The sequence below is a fragment of the Colossoma macropomum genome, unplaced genomic scaffold, assembly GCF_904425465.1.
Source record: "Colossoma macropomum unplaced genomic scaffold, Colossoma_macropomum, whole genome shotgun sequence".
Taxonomy (NCBI): Eukaryota; Metazoa; Chordata; class Actinopteri; order Characiformes; family Serrasalmidae; genus Colossoma; species Colossoma macropomum.
The window spans coordinates 17,823,682-17,836,695 of NW_023494804.1; the positions used below are offsets into that span (position 1 = coordinate 17,823,682).

General features: G+C 37.8%; 1 protein-coding gene across 1 annotated transcript in view; it reads right to left on the reverse strand.

The window, feature by feature from the left end:
* kcnn2 (potassium calcium-activated channel subfamily N member 2) overlaps positions 1 to 9,508 on the reverse strand; it is a 73,517-nt gene extending 64,009 nt beyond the window's left edge. Inside the window, exons 1-2 of the mRNA XM_036594932.1 lie at positions 8,897 to 9,508; positions 5,343 to 5,438 (exon numbers count right to left, since the gene is read on the reverse strand). Of these exons, the coding sequence (XP_036450825.1) occupies positions 5,343 to 5,438; positions 8,897 to 9,508 (708 nt within the window). The remainder of the gene's footprint in view (positions 1 to 5,342; positions 5,439 to 8,896) is intronic.
* Between the last annotated feature and the right edge of the window lie 3,506 nt (positions 9,509 to 13,014).

Here is a 13,014-nt window from a genome sequence, read left to right on the forward strand (position 1 = left end):
TTTGGAAGCTGGCATTGATGGCTGGAACACTTTATGCTAATTGAATATCAACACTATGGCCATGGTGGGCAAAAAACTACTGTTTATGCATTATACACTGCTATTTAATGACATTCTCTTTATTATATGGCAAAAAAATAATAAAATGACTGCAATATACAATGTGGTGTGACACAGTTCTCATACTATTAGTATTATAATATTCACGATTGCTTATTTGGCAACAATAAAAAACCCTAAACGAACTATATTTCTTGGTGGAGAAATTGTTTGTTGAAATTATTATTAATTATGACAAATTATTTATTGACATTGTATTTTATTATATTTTATGTCATCACTGTTTAATAAAATTAAGCCACCTATGACCATGCTTTACGGTGATTTTACCACAAGTAAGAGTTTTTAGAATCACAGTAACATCTCCTGGCTTATTGCTTTATTTTACTTGCTTATAGCAATATTTGCCTGTGCAATTCTCATATGAACAAAACCTGTTACATGCATTAATATGATCCAACTGATGTTATTTTTTTGTGATAATAATGCATGTCTTTAACCACACATTAACGTTTTTGATATATTGCAAGCTTTACTGCAATTGCAATAGACCAACCAATAAAACTGCAATGATTCTGAATATGTTCTGTTCTTAAGCACTATAAACCCTGAAAATAAAGAAAAAACATGAATATGTAAGCTACAAACAGCAGCAGCTTTAACTTGGCGTTTGTGTATTTGCTGTGTTCCAGCCGTGCCGGCAGCCTGATGCTGTTTTTTCCTCTTAATGAAGCGACGGCACGACATACAGATGCACGAGTCACAAATACTGACTAGCACCAAGAAAAAAAGTCCCCAGTGCGTAACGCTACAGCGCTCTGACGCAAGGTCATAAAATTGAGTTTTGTCCAAGTGCTGGAGCTGCTCAGTGGAGCCGACAGTGCTGGGCTCTCACTTAACCCTTCAGTGGCCAGATTCAGTGTAAATCCACCTCGTACAGGACACAAAAAGACCTAAAGCCTAAAATCTGGTCTGAAACCTTTTACAGTCCACTAAGACTGTATGATGTGGACATAAAATGCGATGTTTGATAAAGGTATCACACAAGAAGCAGTAAATTATTATGGAAATAGTGCACCTCTGACTGGATGTGATGCAAGTAACAAAACTGCAAAACACAAGATTACATAAGCTCCATTCACTACTGTGCAAAATAAAAAGAAATGAAATACTAATAGCTGCTTACATCAGAACCGCAAGCATATTTTTCATGCACTGAAAGGCTGAGAAACAGCATTACCATTTTTTTCTATACAGGCTACATAAACATATATTTATTTTTATATAGGTACACAAGAATTAATTCATATTTTGTTTATTTATTTTTGTTTAGTTGCCAAATATGTTTGCTGTGACAGTAGCTATTTCTGTCTCACATGCTTGAAACACAATATTGGGTATGAGAATAATCCTAATGTTTGATGTTTTACAGGCCTGTAGTTCAGGATGGAGGAGTGTTTGAGCTGTGCACATGTGTGTTTTGTAATTGGTTGTCTGTTGCTCCGTGTATGAAATAATTCATTTTTTTCTGTGATTGCCAATCTAACAATGTATTTATCAGGTAAATTATTGCGATAACGATAAAAGTATGCTATATTGTACAGCCCTACAGTGAACTCAGAAGTACTAAATTAGCTCCTAGTGCTGTTATTATGAACTGAGAAATGTATATAATTTACATGATTTAAATGTGTACATCATTCCTGCATGAGCAAAATATATCACAGCAAAGCAATTATTGCCAAAATGAAATTCAGACACTAAATGTATTGATATATTATATTGTGCTTGTTTGTAAATGTTGTATGCAAGTATTTTAATACTGCACAATTCCTTGTAAAAACTGGAAGAAGTATTATTACTGAGTCATCAGAAAAAAACAGGGTAAAATATGGTGTGCGTGTGCAGCTGCAAGTCACTCTGCCTTTTCAGACCACGTCTTACGAAAATGATGGATGAATTTCATATGGAAAGAGAAACATTTTACATCAAATTGGGCTGAGAATATAAATGTAACTAGCCAGCTGCATTTTGCCAGACTAATCACTGGGTCTGACGATGTTTTCATTTTGGAAGTAATTATAACAACGGAAAAAATGATACTAGCATTTCAAATTTCACGTCTGAGTACCCAAATAAACTCATTCTCCCCATTTATTTTATAAAGGGGTCACTGATTAGTAGTATGGAAGCTCACCACACAGTGCTGACACAAAGAGGAGATAATCAGAGCCAGGTAAAAACTCAAAACTAAGCATGATAGCGGCTCAGCAATGGCTAAGAGCTCCACTCACCACAAAACATGTTCAATATTGCTTTTACTCGACTCGCAGCTGTGTGGCATGTTTGGCCTGCTAACTAAGCTATCCTTAGCTTAGCCAAACACTACAGTCTTAAACACCACAGAACAGGTTTGATTTCAGCTTTCTGTCAGTCACTCCACTTTAACTCTCTCAGACATTAGTTTTTATCTTGTTTCAGCAGATTAGCAGTTAGTCAGAATCAAACCTGTACCATAGTGTGTGGCACTGTTTGTAGTCTGCTCGCTAAGCTAACGTTAGGGTACTCACAGAACCAAACACCACAAAACTAATTTAGCCTTTCTGTCTCTTCAATGCCAGTCACTCCACTTTCTTCTATCAGACTTGAGTCATCATCATAAAAATTAGTGTTTGCACTTTAATTAGTCAGAATCAAACATGTTCTGTGGTGAGCAGAGCTGTGATCATGCTAACTAAGCTAATGCTAACCAGCTTCTCTCTCCTAGTTAGCAGCACTGTTTAATATTTATCAATTGTTAGAACGATGGTTTGACATGTAGTATGTAGCTATGTAGTATAGAACTGAAGCTCTTCAGAATCGAAACATTTAACACATAAAACATCGAAGATCAAATCGACTCATATTGCATTAAAATATGTGTATAGTTTCCAGAGGTGCAAAAAGTGGGGACCAACACTGAGAGACCAAAGCCTACATACAACGCTAGCATCATATAAAAGTTGCAGACTTGATTTATAACACTAGGTTAACAAAGTATGCTGAGTTATCATATTTACATCATGTCTAATGGTTTAGATATTAGTATTAAAACACAAAAACAAAAAACACTTTCAAAAAAATGACATATCTGACTGCTTTGTTAGGCCTTAAGCTACCTGCTTCATTAACCCTTTTTCACAGTAGCCATTAAAAGCAATTTTCACCTGTTTTGTAACAATGATGGAATATATTTCGATAAAATTTGTAGTGAATTGGATTTTCATCTTCGTATGTGAGAAAGATAACATTTATAAGTGTTTTATTTTGTTTAAATGCTATTTTTTATTGTATCAGATGTACAAGACTGTTTGATATAAAGAAAGATGCAGTTGTCTATTTCTAGGCACAGCTGTCTTTGTGGAGAGGTGTGAACTGTTTTTCACAGCAGGAAGTTCTCATTCCTCCCTTTTCACCCCTCATTGCTCACTGGCAGCTCAACACAGTTGAGTCACAACATTTCACACACAGAGAGACAACAGTGTCCTAGTTCATCTAATAACAGAGACTCTGGAAAAATATTTTTTTGATCATATTAATTCAAAGATCTCAGTCAGCTTCTGTTCTGTGGGCAGAATGGCCACTAGGGGGCGTGCAGAAAGGGGCTAAGCCCTGCTGCACACTGACAGAGCTAAGCATGCGTGCAATGTGTTTTCACATATGCAGTCTCTGTTTTAGGTTGTAAGCACAGCACAATATGACTTGTGGGGGGATCCAATGTAAATATCATCAATAATATGAGCCATGTACATTTTTTGAAAACCATCCTGCTACCCTACAAAAATTACCTCACAATATCAAAAAGTGGGTCCCCCCTCTGAATTTGAACCAATGATCGTTATACCTCTAGTAATGATGCCAAACAAATCCAAGATTTTGTGCCAGCGTACTTATTTGGGTCAAACAGCTGCCCCCATCGTAAAGCTGTAACAGGGTCAGTGAGCCTCGAGGGGATTTCACAGAATAATTTGATTAGGCCATTAGGGATGAAATATACACTTCAATCCAACATAATCCACTTAATTCTGTCATCATAACTATTACTTTAAGTGCCCTTGAACACATGTCTTGGGTAAAGAGGATGTGCCACAGATCACTGGACTCTTTTTTTTAAACACAGCGCATTGCCAAAAGTATGTGGACACCTATACATCACACCTATATGAGCTTGTTTGACATCCATTTACAAAATCACAGGCATTAAAATGTAGTTGACCCCTTCTTTTATAATAGCCTCCACTCTTCTGCAGAAGAACAAGGCTTTCCACAAGATTTTGGAGTGTGTCTGTGAGAATTTGTGCCTGTTCAGTCAAAAGAGCATTTGTAAAGCGAGACACTGAAGTTGGACGAGAAGGCCTGGCTCACAACCAACGTTCCAGTTCATCCCAAAGGTACTCATTAGTCAGGGCTCTGTGCAGGCCACTCTTTATGGAACTTGCTATGTGTACAGGAGCACAGTAATGCTGGAAAAGGAAAGGATCTTCCCCAAACTGTTTCCACAAAGATGTATAATTGTGTAAAATGTCTGTATGCTGTAGCATTAACATTACCCTTCACTAAAGGGGCACAAACCCTGAAAAACAGTCCCAGACCATTATCCCTCCTCCACCAAACTTTAGTGCTGACACAATGCATTCTGGTAGGTAGTTGTCCATCAGACTCATGAATTCATCACTCCAGAGAACACGCTTCCACTGAGTCCAGTGGTGGCATGCTTTACACCACTCCAGCCGACTCTTGGCACTGCGCATAGTGATCTTAGGCTTGTGTGCAGCTTCATGACCATTGAAACACTTTTCAAGAAGCTCCTAATGCACAGTTCTTGTGCTAATGTTGCGTCCAGAGGCAGTTTAAAACTCTGTAGTGAGTGATGCAACAAAGGATTGATGTGCTTCAGCACTTGGAGGCTCCGCTCTGTAAGTTTGAATGATCTACCGCTTTGTGGCTGAGCTGTAATTTTTCCTAGAGGGTTCCAGACTTGTGGCAGAGGTGGCATCCTATGACAGTGCCATGTTTAAAGTCACTGAGCTCTTCAGTGCGACCCATTCTACTGCCAGAGTTCTATCTATGGAGATTGCCTGGCTATGTGGTTGGTATTTACACACCTGTCAGTAATAGGTGCGGCTGAAACACATGAACTCAGTAATAAGGAGTGGTGTCCACATATGTTTGGCCATGTAGTACAGCAAAAAATAATGGTCTCAGTAAAGCAGAAAGAGTGAAATCTGAATATAGTATGTTACCTGAATCTCTCTGGCATGATATATGATGATTAAACCGAGAAGGATGATTGTAGAAAGGCTTATCAGGCATTTTAGGGCTAACGAATACAAGGAGTCCTGAAAAAGAAGCAAAGAAAAGACATTCAGCTCATTCTATTTAAAGCAGCCAAACGCACATGCAAAGTTTCAAGTACCCACAAGTCCTATCCTTTTACCTACCAAAATATTTATGTGCGTAAATGTTCATTAAGCTGGGACATGCGCATGAGAACCAATCCGTTAGTGTTTTCTGCTTCTAAATGCTCTGAAGCAATTCATTCCAATTCACGTCATTCGGGCGGATACAGCTGCATCTTCTAACAAAAGTCCCTGACGCTGTAAAAATGAGCTGCAAGGGCGCTTTAGGGAGCACATCTTCTCCCTTCTGACCATAACGGACTTTTAAGGATAGTGAAAGCTTATTACTGAGTGAAAGACAAACAAAGTGACCTTTTACAACAGTTTTTTTCCACTGCACTTTACAAAATGATCATTTTGCTCAAGACTGTATTGGATTTTGACCTACAGTCGTGTGCAAAGGTTTGAACATTCAGTCAAATGACATGCTTTGTTGATTTTCTAAGTGAAAATAAGTTTAAGGGCCCATATCCTACATTTTTCTTGAGTTTCATTCTTGTCACTGAGGTCTATTTATAATATCTGTGTGGGTTTGTATCGGTTTGTTTTACATGGCCACCAGTCTTTATTCTCTTACAATTAAAAGGGCTGGTTTTGTCACTGTGCTTTTAAGCATGATGTATGTAAATGAGCTCTGTTCTAACTGGCTGCCGGCAGTCCAGGCTGAAACACTCTTTATAACTTCGGGATGAGTGGGCGGGTATATGTAAATAAGTTGGTTTTCATGACATCACAGTAACAATGAATTGCAGCTTAATTTCAATATATGGCCTGGGGAGTGAATGGGATGTTTTAAAACTTTAACAGTGTTAACAAACTATATTAATATTTCTTCTTTTAAAAAATGGGCCCTTTTAACACTATCTATTTATTTTATTTTATTTTTCAATATGTTAAATTCAGCATATAAACAATAAAGTGTATAGAAATGTGTTCTCTGTAGAGGATGTGATTACTTATTTGCACTTAAAAAATCAACACAGCATGTAATAGGACCATTGGTAATTAATAATGGTGTAACAAAAAAGTTCAATAAAGTACTGAAAAATCCAAAACATATTAGTGTAAAAATGCACAACTGCCTCACACTCTTTTTTGAGTCATTTACTATATATCAGGGTGAGACTTTTGGGATTGTGGTTTTTGGGGGTTTATTTTGTTACCAAAACTCAATGAAATGACCATGTATTAGAAGCTAGTATTACAGATTACATGATAATCAACCCAACAAGTCAAAACATCTGCATAATTAAATGGTTGAGATGTGGTTTGGTGTGAAATGCCCTGTTCTAGAGAAACTTACAGAATCAGAATTTTTCACAGTGGTGGTGATAGGAACCAGATGTCCACCTCTAAAAGCTCCCTCACAGAAAGTTATTATATAAAAATGGTTATGAATACACTGCCTGACGTCTGCCACATTATTTTACAATAGATTTTCAAACAAATTTTGAGCCAGAATGTATTTTAATGTTCATTCATGGTGGACGTACCATGCAGGGCACTGTAAAGCAAAACAGTCCTGAAAGAAAATGTATTGTTTTCAGTTTTTCCACTATTTTATCTTCACTATTACATATAAAAACTCAGAAGACTCGTGTAGGTTCACTGGTGGTTTTGGATAGTAAATAAAATGTCTATATTTGTTTTGTAGTCATGGCGATCCCTGGTTCCTATCACCACCACTGTAAAGAAATCTGAGTCTCTACAATCAACCATTTCACACCAAACCACTCTGAACGACTCTGTTTACATCTCAAACACTCAGTTAAGCAGAAAATTTGACAAATTTGAAACCCCACATATATATATATATATATATATATATATATATAAATGACATTTTTAAATCATGTCTCTCATTGATCTTAATGGATGTAAGTAAGTCAAACTGAGTCAGTGTGGTTTCAGTGAAATACAGTGATTTGTCAGCTTTACTTGAGCATTTGTTTGGTCATTGCAACCTTATTGTTTTACTTGTTTTACTGGTACCACAAAGGGTTCTGCTACTGTTACAGGTCAAAGATCCTTCTGAATGTTTAAATAGTTCTTTGCACAGTTAAATGGTTCTTCCCTGGGATGGAGAAACTGTTATATATGGTTCTTTAAAGAACCTTTTAAATATGGTTCTATAGCCTAGTACCAATAAGGGTTCTGCCACTGTTACAAGTCAAAGATCCTTTTGAATGTTTAAATAATTTTATTTTTGTGTTATTAAACGTGACTGTTCTTTACAAAATCCTTTTAAAATGGTTCTATATAGAAAGTACTTTTTAAAAAGTTGTTGCAAGTCACAGAACTTTTTGTAAAAAGTGTTCTTCAAAGGTTCTTTAGTGAGGGTAGAGAACCATGTAGAACCATGACAACTCAAAGTACTTTCTGCATGCTTAAGTGGTTCTCTGCACGGTTAAATGGTTCTTCTCTATGATGGAGAAACTGTTATTTATGGTTCTTTAAAGAAGCTTTTAAAAATGGTTCCATATAGACCTAGTACCAAAAAGGGTTCCACTATTGTTACAAGTCATAGGACCTTTGGAATATTTAAACATGACTGTTCTTTGTAGAACCTTAAAAATGGTTCCATATAAGAAGAATTAAAATAGGTTCTGCTATTTTTAAGTAGCAAGTCACAAAACTTTTTGTAAAAAAATGATTCTTCAAAGGTTCTTCAGCCGGGGGTGGGGGGGGGTGAGAACCATGTAGAACCATGACAACTTAAAGAACTTTCTATATTGACCTAGTACCAAAAGGCTCCAGTACTAGTACAAGACATAGAACCTTTTGAATGTTTAAATAGTTTGTTGTGCCATTATACATGACTGTACTTACAGAACCTTTTAAAATGGTTTTATAAAATAAGTAAGTACTAAAAAGGTTCTGCTATTGTTGCAAGTCAGAGAATTGTTTTTGCTATTTAAATGTTCTTTAGTGAGGCTAGAGAACCATGTAGAACCATAACAACTCAAATAACTTTCTGCATGTTTAATCAGTTAAATGCTAAACATTTAAAGAGTTAAACATTGTTGTATATGGTTCGTTAAATAACCTTTTAAACTGGTTCTAGAAAGTATCAAAAAGGGTTGCACTATTGTCCAAAGTTAAAGAACCTTTTCGGTGCTTTATAGAACTCTTCTCGGTTAAGAATGTAGATTTAACTTAAATCTACTAACTTGTGTTGCCTCTTTTTTAACGTCTAGTAAACATAAGCGTATTAAGTTTATTTAATGTATGCAAAACACTCGCATGCATAAACATGATGAGTGGGGCTCATTAGCATAACTCCATTCACTTTTTTCTGTGATCCGTCTGAATTAACTGAGCGCGCGTTACTGAATCAAGCACCAAGGCAGATACAGTGAAATGCTGACTGTCCTCTGTTTTGGGTGCAGTGGTCGTACCTTGCCGTACGCCCCCCACGAGAGCTCGGTCTCTATGACCATCACCACGATGCCGAACATGCCGAAGATGAGCGCGTAGTCGCTGAGGCGCTTGCGCTTCTCGAACAGCGCCCTGCGGTGGCCGAGCTTCTGGCCGATGTTCTGGTTCTTCTTCTTGCCCGATTTGGCGCGCTGCTGCCCGGCCGCGCCGCCGCTCGCGCCCCCGCCTCCTCCTCCTCCTCCTCCTGCTCCTCCGTCGGGCTTGGAGGAGGACACGGAGACGTCCGGGTACGGCGCGGCGTCGCTGGCGCACGCGCCGGCGCACGCGGGCCTCAGCGGCTGCGACTCGGAGTCGAACTCGTGCAGGCTGCGGCGCATCACGCCGCCGTTATACCGGCTGCAGCCGCTCATGGCCGCGTCGCACTGAGCAGCAGCGGGAGGCGGAGGAGGAAGAGGAGGGTGGAGATGAAGAGGAGGCTGAGGATGAAGTCTCGAGCAGCTCGCATGGCTGGAGGGCGCGTGCTCGCTCGGGCTCGCGCTCGCCTGGCTGCCTCGGTGCCCGCGCTGCTGATGCTGCTGATGCTGCTGATGGTGGTAGTAGAGCTCCGGCCGCAGCCGCAGTGGGCTTCCCATCGCACGCGCTGCCCCGAGCGGCGGCGGCGGCGGGACGGGAGACCACGCGGCTACCGGAAACACAGGCCAGCGCGCGAGCTGATTGGAGGAGAGCCGGGGGAGAGAGAGAGAGAGAGAGAGAGAGAGAGAGATAGAGAGAGAGAGAGTAAGAGAGAGAGGAAAAAAACTGTAAGAAGAGATCATTCAGAAAATACAGTCTGATGCAGGAATAATAAAAATGAGAAAGAAAAATAACCATAAAAATGTTCAGTTGAAATGTTATAACGGTATTATAAAACGGCACAATAAATGTATAACAAAAAAGTTATAACAAACGTATTATTAAAAGGTAATAAGGTGTAATAAAGCTATAATAAAACGGCATTATACGTTTATAACAAAAAAGTGTAATAAAGCTATGACAAATATAAAATAAAGGTATAACAAAGCATAATACATTTATAACAAAAGGGTGCAATAAAGCTAGAATACACAAACAGTAATAAGGGTATAATAAAGGCATGATAGAATTAAACTGAAATCAAGTGTAATGAAATGTATAATCCATTCTAACATAAAAGGCTTCGATAAACATGAAAAGATGTAATAAAGGTGTAATAAAATGCATAATACACATTAAAAAGCTGTAAGAAAGCTAGAATAAACGTATAACTTAAAGTAGGGTGTAGTAAAGGAATAATCAAAGGCATAGTTCAGGAGTAATGCAGCTACAATAAACATACAATTAAATAAGATATAATAAAGCTATAGTAAAGATGTAATAAAAAGAAGACGTATTAAAGGTATGACAAAAATACATAACACATTTATAATGAAAAGATGTAATAAAGCTATAATACATGACTTATAAAATAAGGTATTCAAATAACAATGTACACCCTTTAGCCCAAAAGGGTTTTATATAAAGAACTCTTGAAGAACCCCTGTTTTTAAGGATGTATAAAAGCATAATAAAGGGCATAATAAACATATAACTAAGAATAGATGTAACAACAAATTAAGTAAATTAGTTGTTAAAAGTGTAATAAAAATATAATTAAAAAGATGCAATAAGGGAACAATAAAAAATATGGTATAATAAAGGCATTGTAAAAAAGAATAAGGCGATCAAAGGATGCAATGTTTTCATTTTTAATATTATCTTTTGTGGTTAAATCTGGAGATATTACGCTTTGTTTATTTTTCTATGTGGAATTCTATCATTCTATCACACTGTCCATCTGGATGAATCAAACACACAGTCCATTACCACTCAGCATTCAGGAACAGTGTTTAGGATACACTCCTAAAAAACTCTTTGCACACTTAAGTTATAGTGGTGAGGTATGGATGACTCTTTCTGTACTATGCTGTATGAGCTGAGTGTTTTCTCTCCATGACTCTCCATGTCAGTTGTCCTGCCCTCTGGTGCATGGTGACATCAGCAAAAAGCTAAAGACTTTTTAGGGCGAAAATCATTATATTTCAAATGAAGAATATGAGAAAACAAGAATTTAGTCCCAACTCGATATGGTACACTCTTAAAAAGATAGTTCTTCAAGGAGTCTTTAGGAAAGACCACACCTAAGTTCCGTATAGAACCATTTGCATGCTTGAATGGTTCTTTGCAGGGTGGTCCAATTGTTGGAGAATGTGTTGTACATGATTCTATGTAGAACCTTATACAAATACAAAAGGGTTCTTCTGTTGCTACAAGCTTGACATCATACACGATAGAAAAACCATTTTGGTGCTCTACGGAACCATTTTCAAAAAGGTTCTACATGGAACACATTCTTCATCAATCAGAAGAACCATTTCAATATTCAAACAACCTTTCACAGAGGAATTCCACCAATTTTAGAAAACATATCTGCATAATTCAGTGTTTGAGATGTAAGCAGAGTCATTCAGAGTGGTTTGGTGTAAAACGGTTGATGTTAGAGACTCAGGAACCAGGCCGTGACTACAACAGAAATAAATAATTAGTAATTAAGTAATTGGACAAACTAACAATTCTAAATTAAATTCTCATTTTTAGTACTTGACCAATCTTTTGCACTCAATGACTACCTGAAGTTTGGAACCCATAGTCTTCACCAGATGCTGGGGCCGTCTTCACTTCCTGCTTGTTCTTATTTACCTTCAGTTTTGCCTTCAGTGAAATGCATGCTGAATTGGAGTGAGGTTGGCTGAATCAGACCAGATACCAGTACCATTGGCAGCCATGCTTGCCCATGCCTTAACACTACCTCCACCATGCTTTACAGATGAGGTGGTGTGCTTTGGATCATGAGCAGTTCCTTCCCTTCTCTACACTTTACTCTTCCCATCATTCTAGTGCAAGTTGATATTTGCCGTGAGATGTTGTTTCAGAACTATCCTGTTTTTGATGTTTTTTGGTAAACGCTAATCTGGTCTTCCTGGTTTTGAGGCTTATCAGTGGTAAACCCCCTGTATTTACTCTGGTGAAACCTTCTCCTCACCTCATGTAAGGTGTTGTTTATCTATCCAACTCTTCTTAAGGGGCTTTTTTCCCACAGAGTCATCCAACACATTTGTTTTCCATGTTGTCTTCTGGGTCTTTTGGTGCTTCTGTGCTCACCTGTGTGTTCTTTCCTTTTAACACGTACAGATCAACGATGTTGTATGCAACATCAAAGGATGTAATACATAAAGGAATAAATCTCAGGAATGCTGCATGCTTTCTATTTTGCCCAGAAGGGTAGCGTTGTGCTGTCGACAAGTCAGGAACGCAGAGTCTGATTGGTCGACAAGTTAGGAACACAGCCTCTGATTGGTTGACAGACTGAAGCTAAAGTGTCAGTAGACACCTAAGCCATGCTAACAACAACAATAACTCTTCAACATAGAGAAATAAATAAATAATAACAGACATTCAGTGTTGGATTTGTCATGATGGATTTATTTTACAAAGTCTCCAAAAGACAGTGAGGTTCAAGCCTGGATTACCAAGCTTCTGAAAGGGATGCAATCGCAGTGGAGCCCTCATTTGAATGGCACAATGCCACCCTTCCAGAAAAAATAAAAACAATACTCTAACATGCAGCATTCCTGAGATTTATTCTTTTATGTACAGTGCTCCAGAATGTTGCATACATTATTGTCAACCTCTAAGGGCTGAGAATGCATCATAGTTGATTAGGCCACACTTTATGTTTTGAGTCCTGAAAAAAAGATGTATGAAAATGATTCAAGGTTCAAGATTCAAATTTGGTTTATAGTCAGTGTATTCAGAATACAGGTCATTCAAAAAAACAGTAAACTATTGAATAATACAGTGTAATACTGAAAAATACAAATGAACTATAATTCCTCACCCGATTTGGATGTAAATTTCCTCAGTTTAAAGCTGTCTGCGCTTTGAGCTCATATTCATTATTGAATTCCAATACACTGTGGTGGAAAATTAGCCCAAATATTTGTGGACACGACTGAATGCAAACATAGCTAGCTTGTGAACATTACGTGAGGAGATGATAAAAAAAAGTGTTTGTTTGTGAATT